This window comes from Saccopteryx bilineata, chromosome 3, assembly GCF_036850765.1.
Source record: "Saccopteryx bilineata isolate mSacBil1 chromosome 3, mSacBil1_pri_phased_curated, whole genome shotgun sequence".
NCBI classification, from domain to species: Eukaryota; Metazoa; Chordata; class Mammalia; order Chiroptera; family Emballonuridae; genus Saccopteryx; species Saccopteryx bilineata.
The window spans coordinates 88,906,241-88,926,300 of NC_089492.1; the positions used below are offsets into that span (position 1 = coordinate 88,906,241).

The 20,060-nt window shown below is 41.0% G+C and overlaps 1 protein-coding gene across 6 annotated transcripts in view; it reads right to left on the minus strand.

The window, feature by feature from the left end:
• The window catches only part of CAPN13 (calpain 13), an 85,662-nt gene that overhangs the window by 54,333 nt on the left and 11,269 nt on the right, over positions 1-20,060 (minus strand). For 2 of the 6 annotated variants that reach the window (XM_066266834.1, XM_066266835.1), the window contains exons 1-2: positions 2,580-2,688; positions 2,040-2,272 (exon numbers count right to left, since the gene is read on the minus strand). In XM_066266834.1, the coding sequence (XP_066122931.1) occupies positions 2,040-2,272; positions 2,580-2,631 (285 nt within the window). In that variant the 5' untranslated portion in view covers positions 2,632-2,688. Of the gene's footprint in view, positions 1-2,039; positions 2,273-2,401; positions 2,488-2,579; positions 2,689-20,060 lie in introns of those variants that run through there. The other 4 variants (XM_066266833.1, XM_066266832.1, XM_066266837.1 and 1 more) reach the window with 4 other exon arrangements.

The window sequence follows — 20,060 nt, forward strand, 5'->3', positions numbered from 1 at the left end:
TACCTCACAGGACTCCAATGGCAATTAAATGAAATGTTATGTGTAAAGGGCTTAGATTAATACCTAGCACGTGTACACGGATGATAAATGGGACTCATTATTACCCATGAAATGAAAATAACAAAGGAAATAAAGTAAGAGAAGACATATGGAGAGCTCTAGAAAGTACTATACAAATGTAAGCACTGCCAGCTGTGATAAGGGACACAAAGATATATGACATATCCACATACACATTTTAAAAGTGCTGGAATAAAAAATGACTCCCTGGTAGAAGAGGAAAGGGAACAGACTGCACTTGGCCCCTGGTGCCTCTATTTCAGGCTGCTGGCATGAATCTGGTAAGAAATTTCACTTCTGTTTCCCTCAGTTTCTCCTTGACCCCAAAAGTCATCATCATAAGTTAAGATGCTGCTAGAACTAAGATAATGAGTAACCCTCAACCCTTTCTGAATAGATGTTATAAATTCTTAAACACTATAAATATAGTCTTGCCTGACCAGGCGGTGGTGCAGTGGATAGAGCAACAGACTGGGATGCAGAGGATCGAGGTTCGAAACCCCGAGGTCACCAGCTTAAGCGCGGGCTCATCTGGTTTGAGCAAGGCTCACCAGCTTGAGGTCAAGGTCGCTGGCTCAAGCAAGGAGTTACTCAGTCTGCTGTAGCTCCCCGATCAAGGCACATATGAGAAAGCAATCAATGAACAACTAAGGTGTCGCAACGAAGAATTGATGCTTCTCATCTCTCTCCGTTCCTGTCTGTCTGTCCCTATCTGTCCCTCTCCCTGTCTCTGTCTCTGTCACATAAAACAAACAAACAAAAATAAATAAATATGGTCTCGCATCTATTGCCTAGCACCTTCTGGAAAAAAAAGAAAAAACGTTTTCAAAAAGAATCTCAGTCTCTGAAAATAACCAAGGGGAAAAATTATTTAACCCTTCCAAACTTTAGAGTTCTCTGTTCAGTTGTCCTTAGGAGGTAAAGGCCAGGAGAAAAGAGCTATTGTTAGGGACTTATTGCCTCTGGCTAATAGGATGGTTCCCAAAAGCTGAAGCACCCCACCTCTCTATAAGCAGCATCCAAGCCCCACCCGATCCCCACTAGCCCTCCCCTTACCCCAGGCTGCAAATCTGTCTGGAGTAAGACAAGAGTTGGCACCCCCAGAGTTCTATGTCATCAGAAAATACCTCTTCTGTATAACCTAACTTGACTTTGCTGAAAATGCTCAGTACAGTGCTTGACATTTAACATTTGCTCAGTAACTCTTACTGATATTATAATCATTAGCTTACTAGACATTAAATTATTTTCTCGTGTATTATGTCCTCTGGAGCTTCATGCCCCGAAACTAGAATGGCTCTATAAAAACCAACAAGGCTCACCTTGCTACAAGGCGAAGTTAGTGGGCATCTGCTGCTGGGGTAGGGGGTTCAGGGGCGTTTGAATGTTACCCTGAAATGTCTTCCTAATATTACAGCTGATGTCTGGAATTCTTTTGTAGGCGATAGAGTCTTGGAAACATTGAAAATACAAATAAAAATGAGATAGGGGAGGCAGTTGTTTAAATTCATCCTATTATATAAGTGAGTGGCATGGTGTCTTCCCTTTAAGTAAATTCTAACAGAAAAAAAAAAGATGAGAAGCTAAAGACAATGATAGTTGAAGAGAATAAAGCGTGATGCTAAATAGACTCAATTATGGAGACGGAAGAGGCCCCCAGAACAACTACTACACCCTTCATGCCTACATCTTCTTGTTTTTCAGGTGAGCATACTGGGGCATATAATCTAGTGATGTGCTCAGAGTTAGGACTGGGTTAGACCTCAGGGGTCCTGCGTCCTGGTACAGGGTTTTTTTTCACCCCACTGAGGTACAGCACTGCAGCCCAGGGATCAGATGAATTTCATTCTCCTTCCTGTTGGACTTGGGGCCACCTCTGAAAACCAGGTGTGAGGCCCATCCTCCTTTTAGAGGGAAGGACCATGTCAGGTGGCTCAGAGAGCCCAGGAGCTGGGTTTGTGCCTGGAGGAGTCTCTCACCTTTGGTCGCTTCCACCTGAGGCTGTGGGGGTCTTTACCCGAGAGCAGCTGCCAGCCTACAGAAGTAACGTCAGCAGGGAAGACCTCATCCTCAAACAGAAGACCTCTGCTTAGGCAATGATCCCTCAAGGAGTTAAAGTCCTGGCCTTTGAACTTGATGACAGGGGTCTTGGATAGAGGCTTATGACTGTGTGCCATGACTGTCCTTGGAAGACCTTCAACGTCTTTTCCTTCTGGTGAGAAAAAAAAAAAAAGATATTTTTAGGGATGAGCCGTCAAGCCCTCTGCATCATCAGATGCGATGCGAGCTCTGAAGGGGTTCTCAGATGCAACCCCCTTACAAGTAAGGGGCTGAGACCCACGTCAGTGCTCTCCCCGGAGACAGAGCCAGCTGCTGGGCGAGCCCAGACTTGAATTCAATTATCCCTCCTCTCAGTTGGGTTTTCCACCCGCTGTACAGACCAGCTCCTCAGTGTGCTCTCCGTGCACCAGCGACTTCGAGGGTATTTGTACATTGATGAATATTTACTGAGTACTTACCTTGTGCCAGGTGCTTTTCTGCATGCTGGCAATCCCAAGATAAATACAACATGATCTTTATCCTTCAGGGGCTCATTATCAAATGGGAAAGATAGATCAGACATTTCAATAACAACATTCAACATTCTATCATTCAACAGAAACTGTCTAAATAAAAAATGTGTGCAAAGTCCTGTTGACATAAAGGAGCTACGAAGTGCCAAGGACGGTCTGGAATGACTCTCCCACGGGCGGTGACCTTTGAATTGGGTCTTGAAGGAAGAAGAATTTGCCAGGAGGAGAAATGGTAGGTATAAAAAAAAAAGTCCTTGCAGGTCCCTTGAGAAGAAAGTGCAAGGAGGTTCAGCAGCCAGATTAGAAAGGTCAAGGGTGTTCGAGACAATGGGATGGGATGGACAGGTTGGTGGGGTGGGGGCTGGGGGTGGGCAGTGTTGGCAGAAATGGCCAGGAAGGTAGGTGGGTGTTAGTATACATAGACCCAGAGGAAGTTTCTAGAAATGAAAATCTACATCTGTAAGTAGAAAGTAGGGAAAGATCAAAGAAAGAGGCTGTCCACTCCAGTCTGGTAATTATTAACAGAGTTTATTAAGGGAAGTTTACATGAAGCATGTCTTGAGAGGCTGCAAGATAAAATGGACCCCTGTACCACTTGGCAGAAGCCAAAGACTTATATAGGATAAAGGAGGGCTAGTCATGGGTCCTAGTGTCAGATTGCTACCAGGAACAGGAAATTACACTGCTTGACCCGGTCAGGACAACAACCTCTTCCAGGAACCAGCACAAGGAGGGAGGCAGTGGAGGGGTGCTAATTTATATCAGAACGAACAGCAGTTACAACCAGATAGTCTCTAAGGGAGGTTTGTGGAGAGCAACCTCCCTCCTGGCCCAGATCCCGCTCGCCGGACAGGCAGCGGTCATGTCATGGAACAGTAGTCTCTCCTCCGCAGCTGGAAAGCTGGACTGTGAACGACTTTGTACTGTGCAGGCACTGCAGGGCCACTGCAGACATGGGTTGTGATCAGATCTGTGTACAGAATTGTGGAGCAAGTTGGAGGCCACGTGGGAGGATGGGTAAGGACCGAGACGGGGAGCAGGCTCGGACACTGCTGTATTTGTTCATGGGAGAGATAGTGTTCCAGCGTTGCTAGTGAAATGGTAGAGAAACAGATTCCAGAGCCATTTTATAAGTCAAACCAACAGGATTTGATGATGAATTGAATAGGGGGGCAAAGGGTGGAGAGGAAAAACAAAAAGCAGCGTGGCGGGCCCTGGCCGGTTGGCTCAGTGGTAGAGCGTCGGCCTGCCGTGCGGAGGTCCCGGGTACGATTCCCGGCCGGCCGGGGCACACAGGAGAAGCGCCCATCTGCTTCTCCACCCCCCCTCCTTCCTCTCTGTCTCTCTCTTCCCCTCCCGCGGCCAAGGCTCCATTGGAGCAAAGATGGCCCGGGCGCTGGGGATGGCTACTTGGCCTCTGCCCCAGGCGCTAGAGTGGCTCTGGTCGTGGCAGAGCGTCACCCCCTGGTGGGCGTGCCGGGTGGATCCCTGTCGGGTGCATGCGGGAGTCTGTCTGACTGTCTCTCCCCATTTCTAGCTTCAGAAAAATCCAAAAAAAAAAAAAAAAAAAAAGGCAGCGTGGCGAACATTTAGATGCGTTTTGAAGTTTGTTTCCTGTACCCATCACCAGTTCTCCAACACCGAGTTAGCATTCAAGCCTGTGAACTTATTTCTTCTCCTGTACGGATTAATAATATCTATGTCCTAAGGTTTGTTGTGGTATTAAATGAGGTTTCACCTAACATACCAAGCGGAGTGACTGGCATACAGTAGGCACTCCATAAATGGTGGTGCCCTGAGGAGATCTGAAGGAAGTCTGGGCTTTTCTGCTCAGGAAGCTAGAGAGGTATAATTTTGCCATTTACTGAAATACGCATGGTTTCCTCCATCAGTGAGGCAAGCTGACTTCCATCTGAATCCTGAAACCACACTTACTAGTTGTTGGATGTGAAAAACCCCCTCAGCCCTTCAAGCTGTACCTCTTAAATTTCTTTGACCAGCATCTGTCTAGATGGCACAAAAGACCCCAAGGTCCACATGTCCTATCCATTCCCACTTCACAGTGAAAAGGAATCGGGTGATGGTAAAGAACGAGAGGAGAACATGAATAAACAACTCATGAAAAAAAATATGCAAACTTAAAATAATAGTATGTTATCAATTATTTAAATAGCACAAATTCAAAGGCTGTGAATATCACCTGTGAGGTGGCACTGTACCCACATATTAGGAGGGAATGACACACACAGTTGTCCAGAAAATGAGGTAAGAATTTATATTTGAATTCTTAGGTTGAACCACATGAAACTGTGATTTTTGTAGGTCAACAGTACTTGACTAGAGTCAGTTTCATATGGTTTAAACTAAGGTAAAGATGGTTAAATATAGGCAATTTCATTTAGTTTAGCCTAACATAATATTTCAGTGGAGTTCTTGAAAAATAACAGGTGAAAATATGTCAATAGCCTGACTTGTGGGGACACAGTAGATAAAGCGTCGACCTGGAATGCTGGTATCACCGGTTCGAATCCCTGGGCTTGCTGGGTCAAGGCACATATGAGAATCAGCTATGACGAGTTGATGCTTCCTGCTCTTCCCCCTGCCTTTCTCTCTATATATAAAGTCAATAAATAAAATCTAAAAAAATTTAAAAAGTGAAATATTTGAAAAAAAAAAAAAAAAAAAGCCGGACCCATGGTGGTGCAGTGGGTAAAAACGTCGACCTGGAATGCCGAGGTCGCCGGTTCAAAACCCTGGGCTTGCCCGGTCAAGGCACATATGGGAGTTGATGCTTTCTGCTCTTCCCCCTTTCTCTCTCTGTGTCTCCTCTCTCTAAAATGAATAAATAAAATCTAAAAAAAAAATTAAAAAGAAAATATGTCAATATACCTCACCACTCATGATAGGGTTAAAAGGGGAGCCCACACAAATAATATAAATAGTGATAAAACTGAAATAACGGTAAGGTATCATTTAAGAACAAAAAAACCAGTACTCAGTTTGACTGTCAATTCAAGACAAAAGCAGTGACACCTGACGGTGGAGAGTTGTGAAAACTGTGGGTCTCTGAGCTCTGCACGTGTCTGGGACAGTGGAGCTAAGACAGCATTGCCAAGCCACTCACCTCTCAGTAACATATTGGATTAGAGTGTGTGCTAAGCTCCGGCGGTGAGCTCATTTTAGTTTATGATAACCAAATGGTGATTACCCTTAATGGCATAATTATGGGAAGGCTAGTAAGCAGCCCTTCACAGTATGTAAAAACGAGCCTAAAGAATTTGGCTTGACTTCATCAGAATCTTGCAAAGGTCCTACATTGGGGGATCTGTTCCCAAGCCGTCTGCAGGGCCCTGACTGCCCACTTTTGACTGGGCGGTGAACCGGCTGACTTTAGGAATCCCATTTTAAGACTCACTTTCCTTATGTGTAAAGTAGATATGGTGATAACATGCACAGCATGGAGGTGTGAGACTCGGATAAAACCACGCTTGTCCAATTCTTATCATTGTGACTGGTAAATAGAAAGGGGTCAGTAAATGATGGTTATTAGTATGACTGTCATCATGGTGACCACAGAGAGAACTGGGCAGAAGCCCCCTCATGAGGACTTGCTAGTATGAATGGCAGGCTGGGCTCAGAGGGGTCTGCAGGGTAAAAACCAGGGGAGAGGCATCAGATCCATGCCCTCAGCTGTGCATCACCTCTTCACCCATAGAGCAGAGTGCGGGGAGAGAGGGGGGGAGGGGGAGGAGGAGGGGTGGAAAGGGGGAGGGGGAGGGAAAAGGGGAGGGCTCCGGGGGCAGGCAGCAGCCCGTGGTGTCTGATGCTGCAGGAGGCCCACTGCTCTGGGAGAGGAAGAATCTTGATGAGGAAAGAGAAGGCAGGAAGGAGGAGAGCCGCCATTAGGAGCAGACCTCATGCCTACGAGGTTCACTTTTCTCTCCCAGTTGCTTATGGCTTTGTCAGCTTGTAGACTCACTTAAAAATTTTGTAATTACAGTTGACATTCAGTATTATTTTACATTAGTTTCAGGTGTACAGCTTCGTGATTAGACATTTATAGAATGTACAGAGTGATCCGCACGATAATTTGAGTACTCGCTGGGCACCACACCTAGTTATTACAATATGGCTGACTAGATTCCCTGCCCTGTACATGAACATCTCTGTGACTATTCTGTAACTACCAATTTGTACTTCTTAATCCCTTCACCTTCTCCGCCCAGCCTCTCAAACCCCTCCGCTCTGGCGGCTGGCGGTCTGTTCTCTGTGTCCACGCAGATTCCCTTTCTCAGGCAGAAGGACCTACAGAACATGAAATGTTTCACTTTTGTGTGCAGCAGAAAAGGCAAACCAATTTTCCTGCCTGTCACTTTGGGGAGGGCTTTTTTTGGCTTATTTCTTATCTTCTCTATTCTACTTGCCTCGTTTTGCAAGATAAACAAAGGCAGGAGAAGACTGCTGCCTTAATAAAAAAAAAAAAAAATGAAAGAGAGGGATGGAAGGTCTACCTGATACTCAGGATAAAAATCTGTCTTGCTGGTGGGTTATCTCTTGGGTCGAATAAGAAAAATGACACAGGAAGAGCTAAAAAAAAAATGGCAAGAAGAGTTGATAAAAAGTTCTTAATGTAAGAAGTGGTGCAAGCTAACGCACCAGGACTGAGAACTAGGACACAAAGGAGAGAGGTGCGGCTGGAGGCTCTGCAGCGTGTTCTGCTCCGCTCCGTGTTTTTGGAATAAGCTTGATTCAGTCCTTCCCGTGCCTACTGCTGACCTGGGCGACTGTGTCAGTCTGCCTGGGCTGAAAAAACAAACAAACAAACAAACAGAGAACAAAACAAACCTAGAGACTGGGAACTTAAACAGAAAGCATGAATTTCCTGACAGTTTCAGAAACTGAAGATCTAAGATCAGGGCTCTGGCCGGTTGGCTCAGCGGTAGAATGTTGGCCTGGCGTGCAGGAGTCCCCGGTTCAATTCCTGGCCAGGGCATACAGGAGAAGCGCCCATCTGCTTCTCCACCCTTCCCCCTCTCCCTTCTCTCTATTTATCTCTTCCCCTCCCGCAGCCAAGGCTCCACTGGAGCAAAGCTGGCCTGGACGCTGAGGATGGCTCCATGGCCTCTGCCTCAGGCGCTAGAATGGCTCAGATTACAGCAGAGCAATGCCCCAGCTGAGCATCGCCCCCTGGTGGGATTGCTAGGTGGATCCCGGTTGGGCCGATGCGGGAGTCTGTCTGTCTGTCTGCCTCCCCCCACCCCCTTCGCTTCTCACTTCGGAAAAATACACACACACAAAATAATAATAATAATAAATTTTTTTAAAGATCTAAGATCAGAATACTGGCACGGTCAGGTTTTAGTGAGGACTCTTCCTGGCCGACAGGTAGTTTCCTTCTCTCTGTGTCCTCACATGGCAGAGAGAGTGACAGACTTCTTTCCCTCTCTCTTTATAAGGCCACAGTCCTACTGGGAACTGGCAGTGAGAGGCCAAGAAGGAAGAGGGCTAGGAAATAGGATCTTCTAATTCTGTGTATAAATTTGCACGAACCTCAGCCTAACCCATCTGTACTACGGCCATGTGGGACAGATCCAAACCACAGGGCAAAGGCTAAAAGAAATGAACTGAGAGGCCCTGGTCAGGTAGCTCAGTTGGCTGAAGCATCATCTCACTATGCCAAGGTTGAGGGTGTGATCCATGGTCAGGGCACATACGAGAATCAACCAATGAACGCATAAATAAGTGGAACACCAAATCAATGTTTTTCTCTCTCTATCTAATAAAAAATAAATAAACTGAGATTTTATCACTGCCCACAGAAGATGAGCTAGGGTGCATAGACAACTTAGTTCTACCGATTGAACTACATTAAAAAATAAAAACATTCTCCAGAGATTCTCACAGAACACAAAGTCTAAAGAGAACACTCACTTTGTCCAATATAACCCCAAACTACTCAAAATAAAAAGAACTGAGAGCATGTGACCCAATCTCAAGAGAAAACACAATTGGCAGGTGCCGACTCTGCAATGATCTAGATGTAGAAATTATCAGATAATCTATATTCAGTGAAAATATATTTCAGGAACAAAATCGGAATAAAGCCATTTCAGACAAAGAGAAACTAAGAGAATTCATCATGCAAAGACATGCTTCAGAAGAAATGATAAAGGAAGTTCTTCAATTTGAAAGCAATCATAACACGGAAAATTGAATTTTTAAGGATGATATAAATACCTGAGTAAATATAGAAGACTATTTTCTCCTCTTTAATTTTGAAAAATACATGAATATGTTTAAAGCAAAAATTATAACATTTTGTCTACAGAGGTTTTAATGTATGCATATGTAATTCATATAATAATTATAACATTAAAAAAGTGAAAGAGGGTTGAGGGGTATGTAATGAAGTGGCAAAATCGAGTGAGAAAGGTTAAGAATGTATAGTATAATCCCTAGACAACCACTAACAAAAATAATATAGTCGAAAACCAATAGTTATGCTAAAATGGAATACTAAAACATATTCAATAATCAAAACAAGTCAATAAAGGGGAAACAATGAATAAACAAACTAAAAAACAGACATAAACCCAACCATATCAAAGAAACCCAGACCCAGATAGTTTCACTGGAATTATTATACCTTCAAGGTCAAACAAAACACTAATTTTTCACAAACTCCTTCGGAAAGTAGAGCAGAAGGGAAACACTGCTAACTAATTTTATCAGGTCAGCCTCCCACTCACAATAGCACCTCATAAAGGAATCTTCATGCTCCCCCCCAAAAAAATTACAGATCAACATCCCTCATGAGCACAGATGGTAAAGATCCATAACAAAATTTAGTAAATCAAATCCAATAATGTAAGAAGGAAAGAAAAAAACAATATATCAGGACCAACTTGGGTAAATTTCAGAAATATAAGGTTGTTTTAAGACTAAAAAAAATCAACAAGTGAAATTAATATATTAAACAGTTGAATTAAAATTATTTGACAAAATTCAAAACATATTTATGATAAAAACTCTCAGGACATTAGAAAAAGTAGGTAACCTCAAACTAATGAAGGGCATTTATGAAATATCTACAGCTTACATCATCTTAGTGATAGAAAAGTATATATTTTTCTCCTGATGATCATCATTAAGGCAAAGGTATTCATTGTCAACACTTTTGTTTAACATTGTACTGGAAATCCAACAGAATAACAGTACTAGAAAAGATACTTGGAAAAAAAAATCTAAGTAAAGACATCCATGATCTCTACATCAGAAACTACAAACCATTGCTGAAATAAATTAAAGACCTGAATAATTATTGGAGAGATACATCAGGTTCATTGATTGGAAGGCTTAGTGTTGCCAATACATAGTTTCAATACAATCCCAACTAAAAATTCTTTTTTTTTGAGAAATTGGAAAGTTTACTCTGAAATTTACACCTAAATGCAAAGGACCTAGAATAACAAAAGAATTATTTAAAAATTAAAAATTTGGAGGACTTCCTCAACCTGACTACACTACTTATGAAGTTATAGTATTGGCAAAAAGATAGATCAATAGAGATCTGTAGGCAAATAGATCAAGGAAGCAGAGAATCCAGAAATAGACCAATAAATAAATGGTCAATTAATTTTGACAAAGTTTCCAAAGCAATTCAATGGGAATAGAAATGTCTTTCAAAAAATGTTGCTGGATATCAACAGGATATCCATATAGAAAATAAAAAAAACATACAGAATCCTTATATCCTGGACACCAAACCAAGTAAAAAGATCATAAACCTAGAAATAAAAAAGTTAAATATGTTTAGAAGAAAGCCCAGGGGAAAATACTTGCAAACTTGGGCTAGACGAATTAGCAACATATATCAGACAAAGGATTTGTATCCAGAATATACAAAGAACTCCTATAAATCAACAATGATAGAAAGATAACTCATTAAATGGTTGGAAGATTTGAACAAATACTTTACCAAAAACATAAAAACAGGCAACATGAAAAATTGTTCCACATCATAGGTCATCGGAAAAATGCAAATTAATACTACAATGAGATAGCACCACACACTCATTGGAAAGGGTAAAATAAAAAATACTGACTATACTACATGTTGATGAGGAGATGGAACAACTAGAACTTTCATATCATTGGTGGACATGTAAAATGTTACACCACCGAGAATTCTTAGGTTTAGGATATGTACACTCAACCTCACTAAATGTGCCAAACAATTTTCCAAGGTTTTACCAATTTATAATCTCAATAACAATGTAAAAGAGTTCCCAGTGCTCTATATCCTCACTAACACTTGGTACTGGCAGGCTCCTTATTTGTACCCATTAGATGGGAAAATAGTGGCAACTCCCTGCAATCCTAATTTATGTTCCCTCATTACTGGTAAGATAAAGCATCTTTCAAGATGTTCATTCTTCATTCATATTCCCTCTTATGCAAATGAATTTTCATATCTTATGCCCATTTGTCTGTTGGGTTGTCTTTTTCTTACTGATTTGTAGGAATTCTTTATTTACTCTGGGGAGTCATCTTTTGATGGTCATATGTGTGGCAAGAATCTTCTCCCAGTTGGTGGCTTCTCTTTTTACTTTTTTGACAGTCTTTGATGAACACAGATATTCTTCACTTTGTATAAATATGAATGTGTTATGAATATTTGCTTAGAAGTTTCATTTTTATAAACTAAGCCAAATGTTAATTCTTATGGGAACTTAAGAAATTATGAGAGATTCTTTTTTTTAAGGCAGTAAGTTTATTTGTCCAAAGCATTAATTTTTTAAAATTTTTGTAGCTCTATAATACTTTTAAGAAGTGCCCGGTTGGCTCAGCGGTAGAGCGTCGGCCTGGCATGTGGGGGACCCGGGTTCGATTCCCAGCCAGGGCACATAGGAGAAGCGCCCATTTGCTTCTCCACCCCCCACCCCCTCCTTCCTCTCTGTCTCTCTCTTCCCCTCCCGCAGCCAAGGCTCCATTGGAGCAAAGATGGCCCGGGTGCTGGGGATGGCTCCTTGGCCTCTGCCCCAGGCGCTAGAGTGGCTCTGGTCGCAGCAGAGTGACGCCCCTGGTGGGCGTGCCGGGTGGATCCCAGTGGGGCGCATGCGGGAGTCTGTCTGACTGTCTCTCCCCGTTTCAGGCTTCAGAAAAATACAAAAAAAAAAAAAGAGAGAAGTGCAATATTCATAGCCAAATTCTGAAATACACTTGCAAAGAAATACTTTGAGTATTTAGGAAGTAAATTTTGTATTTCTATATAGAAGCAAAAATAGCCTTACCAAAACCATTAACTTTCCTTTCTCTTTTTTTTTTTCCTTCCAAAAATAGAGTTCCTATTTTGGAGAAACAGGAGAATGCCATATAGATATATATGGTACTATATGCTTATATGTATATGTATATATATTAACATGTACATCATATATAACATATGAAATATATATGTAATATATTATATATATAAATCTTGATTTTTAAAAAGTAGTTGATAAACTCTCCCTTTATTCTCTCTATATAAGAGGATGAAACCAGACTAGACTGCTAGACTGGTAGGTATTGTACAGCAGAAGTACAGTGCATATAGTATAGCAGGGGATAGTAAATAGACTTCACAGTTTGAACCAGAGATCACTGATGAGAGATTCTGGTTTATCTGGAAATTATTGTACTGTAATAGTCACAGAACTCTGTTCCTTGCCCCGTCCTGTTTACCATTTTTATCTTGATCCTGGATAGACATATTGAAATGAAACTGAGGATACTTTTCAATTCTTTCATTATTTTTGATGATAGAACGGAAGAATAATTAACCAAGCAGATTGCAAAATCAAAATAAAAAAGATCTAAAAACAAAAAAGATGGAACTTAACCAAGGAAACTGTAAATCTGTCTTCTCATTGAAAAGTTAACTCTGAGAGTAAATAGTGAGTCTGCCTTGGTTAAATTTCATTTCACAAGTATTTTGGATAGCTTACTTGACTTCCTATTTTAAACGAGGCAAGCTGGTGAAAGATCTGACACAATGTGAAGAGCTGTGGCAGCAAGAAGGTGTTGCTCTAGACAGGATAACACCATAGCCCTGTATACGGATGCTCTTGGCCCCACCTGGACCTCTAAGGCACTGTGTTCAGTTCTCAGGCCGCATTTCCAGAGGTGCATCAACACTACGAATGGTACCCAAAGAAGGGCGTCAGAGCAGCATGGGGCACCTGGCCAGAAAGCTGTCTGCTCACAAACAGGGTTTCCGGGCATGCAGTTACAGTCCACCTGGAAAAAGTGGGGACATTTTCTAATTGGCACAAACATGCCATTGGATAAACACACCAGGAACCTAGAGACCACTTCCTGAGAAGTTGGAAATCTAGAAATGTTTAATGGGAGAAAGAAAGATTAAGACCCAGCCCTGGACTCCTGCTGCCCAGCCCTCCAGGATAACCCTGGTCTGAGAGAGCAGAGGCTTATCCACCTCCGGTCCCACAACTAGGCTCCCCTTGCTGCTTCTCTGACCCCAAAGGTTATGCTCTTGTTTTGAAAATGATTTTGTATCTTAAAAAAAAAAAGACTTTACAGAATGGTGATCAAGAGCATGTAGAATCAGGTTGAAACTTGTTTAAATCCAGATACTGCTTAGTGACTGAATGAGCTTGAGCAATGACCTTAATATCTCTGAGCCTCCTTTCCTTACATATAAAATGGGCTGCTTGTCGGGAGCCGATCCACAAATGCTGGCTAACAAGGTCACAGCAGAAGAAGATCCACAACTGCTGGCTGACAAGGTCACAGCAGAAGAAGATCAAAAACTGCTGGTTGACAGTCACAGCAGAGAAGACCAATGGCTGCTGGTTGACAAAGTCACCGCAGAGGAAAGGCACAACGATACTTGCCCCTTTGACCTTTTTGAATTAATCTGGCCTTATATACCCCCTTTCTGGGTGTGTGCTATAGTTTATGGCACAGGGATAATAGTACCGTGCTTTCCCTGTAGATTCGTAATAATTTCTTTAGAAATGAGACAGAGGGTGTGAGTTCTACAGAAAAGCCTGTTAAGCCCCTTGGCCTGGGCTCAGAGAAATAAGAGGCTGGCTATGATATCCCTCGTAAAGAGTTAAGTTTGTAGGAGAATTTCTTCTTATTAATCATGTTAGAAAAAATAGATTGTGACTTATGAATAGATAGGAAACAGTAACTATACACAGAAGCACCTTTCAGCCTTCACTTAATTCATTACTTTTCCTCCCTAGCCTTTTCATGTGGTAGAGTAAAGAAACTTTCCTTTCTTCTTGCATACCTGATCTGCAGGTGGTGGAACACTCTGAGAAGAATAAAGTTAGAACTTAACTAGTCTATGAATATAGTAGATAAATAAAATTTGACTAGACAATAGAATCTTAGGTAAGGTAGAGTTATTAATCAGTACTGACCTTTTAGAAGTTTGTACCAATATTGTTATTGCTATTCAAGTTACTCTATAACTGTACTTTGAATGACTTACCACCTGATTTATAGCTTATAGAAATGAATTAACTGTTACCTAGAAATATGTAACCATAGTGAAACAAAAACAATGATTAATCAATGTATTCTGAATACCATGTGATTGTAACTTAGTGTGTGTGTATAAAAATAAAGCTAGACCAGCCATTGGCAGAGATGCCTGGCAGTAAATGCTAACGAGAGAATAAAGACAAAAAAAAGAATTCGGCTCTCTCACTCGATTCGTGCCGACGCCGTCTCTTCCTGTGGGACCCCTGGATTCCCCCCGGGGCTGGACCCCGGCATTTGGCGCCCGAACAGGGACCCACAGGTAGGCCCCCCTCGTTTTTGCGGGATGGCTAGGACTCCACTCAGGGTGCTGCAGACCCCCCTGTAAGGAAGACAGGATGAAGATAGGTGGAGGATTACAGAACTTAAGATTTTGAGAAGTCATGGGCCATACTGAGTCTAAAGAAAGAAGACTCTTTACAGAAGTCATTCAGTATACACTTTCCCTAAAAGGAGTTAGTGTTTCCCCTCAACAAGTAGCTTGTTTTCTGCATTTTGTACAAGAATGTTCTCCATGGTTTCCAGATGAGGGGACGCTGAGTCTCGAGACATGGGCTAAGGTTGGAGAAGATTTAAAACTTTACTATGAGCTACATGGACCAGAAAGGGTCCCAGTTGATACATTTGCTTTATGGAGCTTGATTAAAGATGCCTTAGATCTAGAACATGAGATGCATAAATTTTCTAAGGCAACTGCTCCTCCAAAAGAAGAGACTCCATTAATTAGAAATAGAAGGCAGTCTCAAGATAGTTCAGATTATGGTATGGCCTCTTTAAAATTAAGTAAACATCAGGATGATAGTGAAGATCATTTATCACTATCTGATGAGGCTGAATTAGAAGATGAGGCAACTAAATATAATAGGGATAATGAGGATTGGGATTCAAAAACAGTCTTGTCCATATTATATCCCCCAAGACTGACAAAAAGGATAAAAATAAGGTTATTAAAATGTCTTTGCCTCTACCAGTACAATCACCAGATGTTAATGAAAAGAAAAAATCATCAGGGTTAACAGGGTTGCAGAAGGCAATTCAAGCTTCTTGCGACCAAGGAGAAACTGATTTGGCATTATGTTTTCCTGTGGCTGCAGCTGGTGAATTTGATGATGAGGGGGTTCCTACATGGGAGCCACTTCCTTATAAATTATTGAAAGAGTTGAAAATGGCTTGCAGCCAATATGGACCCACCTTTCCTTATACGTCCTTGGTGGAAACAGTTTCTCCTTATGGAGATTGGATAACTCCTTATGATTGGAAACAAGTTGCTAAAGCCTGTTTATCTGGAGAAAATTACCTGCTTTGGAATGCAAAATATGAGAAGCAAGCCTCTTGTGGGGGTTGAAATGGAGGGATTTCGGCTGCCGGTTGTAGCAGCTATTAGAATTTAAGAATAATTAGAGACTGAGATGAGTTTTAAAGTTGTGTTATTATCTGATTTTCTTTAGTAAGTAGAAGAACTTAAGAGTTTGGAAAAATTACAGCTTTTTCTGTTCTTCTCTTTCTCTAAACTCATTTTATTTCTTTCCTGTTCTATGCCTGAAAAAAGGGCAAAGGGAACACCTGTTTGGATGTGGCTAAACAGAATCTCATAAACGGCCGTTCTCGAAACTTTTCGAGAGAGAATTCTGTTTGGTTTCTATCCTTAATGTTCTAATCAAAATAGCCCTGTGTAAAAATCAAGCAGGCCATATTCTAATCTCTAAAATCCTGGGTTTCTCTCTAATTTGTCTACTTTGTCTGGTTTTTTTGTGTGTGTGTTTGGTCTTTGTTTAATGTTATCTAAATGTGATTTTTTTAAGTTCTTGCATGCAAAAATTGAATATGCTGGCTCTAATATTATAAAAATATCATCCCTACAAATTTATAATTTTAATTGAAACAAGTAAAGCACGCTCATTTAAATTTAAATAATATGAAATATGAATCCTAAAGACTTGTTAATTTTGACTAAACTGCTTCAAGCTTCAGGCTGCTTGCTGCTGCTGCAGAGCATGAAGCAGAGTAGATTTACCTAACAAAGGTGTAGATTTTTTTAATATAGGAAAATAATAAAAGTCACACTAGAATTTTCCAGCTTTAATGTGTTCTTTAAATTGCCTGTTAATTAATGGAGTAGAAATATTTTTATGAATATAGGAAAGTCATATACTGGAACTCCTGCAAATCTTCTTTATCATGCTTCTTACTTTAAAAAATTTCTTTTGAATGCTGATATACAGGATTATTCAACAGCTGAGAGACTCTGGAATCCTACAGGAGATGCTGAACCTGTTTCTCCTGCAAACTTTTACCCTCTTTTGTTTGATCCAGCTAATAACACTGTTTTGTCTTTTTCCAAATAGCTCCAGATATACGGAAAAGATTTATATAGGCGAATAAGAACCCTCAAACCTTTCAACAAAATCTGAGCAAGAGTGAAAAGAAAGGTCATTTGAGCTAAAGCCTGCCTTTAAAAGATTTTGTAACACCTTTAACATTTGACATATTACTGGCATCCCTTACCATCCACAGAGATAAGGTATAGTAGAAAAGACTCATCAGACTCTGAAAATGCAAATTCAAAAACTACAGGAAGGTGAATTAAAATATAATTCCCCACATCAGCTTTTAAATCATGCTTTGTTTGTTATTAACAATCTTAATTCAGACTATCAAGGCCACGCTCGCATGTTGAGACACTGGAATCTGGATCTGGGTGGGCCTGAGACAGTGGCAAAGTGGAGGGATTTATTGACAGGTCGGTGGAAGGGGCCAGATGTGGTTCTGACCCGGGGGAGAGGGTGTGCTTGTGTATTTCCACGGGACGCTGGCTCGCCTCTCTGAATCCTAGACCAGCTGATTTGCCATGTCTCATCGGAGGTCTCTGCTGCCGCCACTGCCTCCTCTTCATCCCCATGCTCCTTATACGTCCAGCCTGGAGGAGACTCCTGTGCCACCCATGTCACCAGTGACCTCCCAGCAAAGGCCATCAAGGAACTCTCCATATGATCCTGTTACTCGAGTGATGCAGCGATTGTCACTACAGGAAGCTGGACGACCTCCCTATCATGGTCAACGGATAGCTCGCTCTACTCAAACTGTCAACCCACCAACCTGGAACCAGTTAAGGACATTGTCTGAAAGAGCTGATTTAATTTGTCATCAACAAAATATATTCGTAACCCTGCTAATATATTTATTGCTATGCTAGCTGTACTTTCAACTCAGGTACTTAATGTTGAGGCTATTGGACAAAACAAATCTTATTGGGCTTATATTCCAAATCCACCATTGGTTAACCCTGTTACTTGGGGAGGAGATGATATATCTGTATTTAATAATCATACTAAGTTTTTTAGGAGCATTATCTAGTTCTTTTATTATGCATAAAACTAATTCAAATTTCTCATTCCATAGAAAAACGGATAATGTACCTATATGTTTTATGTTTAATCATACTCACAAGATTTCTGATGTTTTCCTACTACACTTAAGACTATTTTGACTGACTCTCCTAAAAGTAATAAACCTGGACACATTACAAGAGACTTATGGTCTCTCACAATTTTAATGCCTGGAGGCCCTGACCCCCATGAGTGTAATCCTGTTATGTTGCCTCCTAAGGGATTTCACCCATGTAAACTTTATCCCCCAAAAAAGGCAACTCAAGAGCCTTACTGGTGGTCTGTGGAGAATAGACTTGGTTTCCCCCCCATGGCAAGAATGTGCATATTCCAATTATATGAATTATACTGTATGTGCTATTAATTTCACTGTGCAAGATTGGTCTAGACCTTATTTTGAATATGATTATAGAAAATTAGTGCAGGAAATAAAAGACGTTTACAATTGGTCAAGTACATATAATCCTTTAAATAAAATCATCACACGTTGGCAGTCTACTGGATGGATACCTGCACAGCTGACTTATCAGGATAAATCAACCACCAGATATCAAACAAAGCTTTGGCAGCTAATTGCAGCTGCTGCACCTGCATATATGGTTAGGCCTCACCCTTATCCTCTTCAGAATATTTTTGTTCAGGCTTGTATACAGACTCATTATGTACTTTTGATTGCTACTATGGACAGTAATCTTTCTATTAGCACTTATAATTCTACTAGAAAGCCCGGCGGTCATACGAAATGACCACTGTTCTAGATATTATAAATTGTAATTAAAATGATTTGTGCAAAGGTGTCTGCTAATTCAAACTGAATTACCCAGGGCAGGCGGCGAGGACGCCCCTTTGCTTAGTGCCCCACGGGGTTTCCCCCTTCTACTTGCTTAATTGCTTAAAGTAGAGTGCAATGAAGGAAACCACTGGTGGTACATTTCTTAAGAGCCACCGCTAGCTCAATAAATAAAGGTGATTTAAATAATAAAATGTTAATTCACATGTCAAAGATCTCTTTGTACACAACATTTCTTGTGTAGATCTTTCCATCATTTTTAAGCTCGCCTTGCAGAGGACCATCAATTATTTTTAATTATACGTCCGTTCTTTCACGAACTCTTGAACAGGCAACATAAAGTTGACCATGTCCAAATGCAGGCTCAGGTGAAAAAATGCCAACACGCAATAATGAAAGTTTCTCCATTTGAAACTGTTTTAATCCTTTTTGCGTTTCAGTCAGCATTACTCTGTCGATTTTTTGCATTTCTCTCCTGCCTTTGTTCAAGGGACTCATTTTGTCGAGACAGGCTTTTTTGTCTTGCATCTGAGGCAAGCCTTGTTTCTCTATGCTCATCAGTCTCATTTTGTCGAGAAAGACGCATTTGCTCTGTGACTGAAGCAAGCCTTGTCTTTCTCTGCTCAGTGGTTTCTTTTTGTCGAGAAAGCCGTTTTTGTGCAGCTTTAGCTCCTTTTCTTTCCTCTTCAGTGCTGTATTTTCTAGGAGGCATTCTTAAAAGAAATTACGTTAAGACGTAGTTTTTATGTAAAACAGATGATTGCCAATGCAAAAAAATGTTCACCTTCCCCCTGACCTGCTCAATTTGCGTTCAGCTGTGGCAACTTCACCCCATTGGCTAGTACAGTTACGCAAGCAACCAATAAGCTATCGGTGATAAACAGACACTTAAGCCGCATATAATAAAGATGTTTAGCATTTCCTGCTCTCACTGTGTTTTAGCAAACTGTCTATCTTATGACACCAAAGCTCAAGTCATGTTTATTTTGCAGCAGCCGCCTTATGTGATGTTACCTGTTAGTCTGTCTTAGCCTTGGTATGATGACCCAGGGTGCATACACTACAGGCTGCTTCTGAAGTGCTTGCTCGCCATAGAGGAAAGCGATTTATTGCAGAATTGATTTTAGGAATTACTACTCTTATTGCTATTATAGAATCTGTAGCTGCTTCCACCACTGCTTTAGCTCAATTGGTTCATATTGCAAATCATGTAGATAGTTTATCTCGTAATATATCTCTTGCATTAGCAATACAGGAGACTATAGATAGAAAGTTAGAAATAAAAGTGAATGTTTTAGAGGATGCTTTTATTCATATTGGTACTGAGCTGTTAGCTATGAGGGCTAGAATGACTCTTAGATGCTATGCAGAATTCAAGTGGATATGTGTGACTCCTTTAGAATACAATCAGTCTATCATAGCATGGAATAATATACAGAATCATTTGTTAGGTGTATGGAATAATAGTGATATTAGTTTAGATTTGAGGGAATTACATCAGCAGATACAAAACTTAGGACATTCAGGCTCTTTAGTTTCTGCCTCAGAAGTAGCTGATCAATTTGTTGAAAATGTAAAAAGTATGTTTTCTATGCATGGCCTGACCTCTTTGGCTACTGATATAGGCATAATAATAGCTGTGGTAATTATTGCTCTTCTTGTCCTTCCAGTCATCTTCCGACTCTTAAACAACGG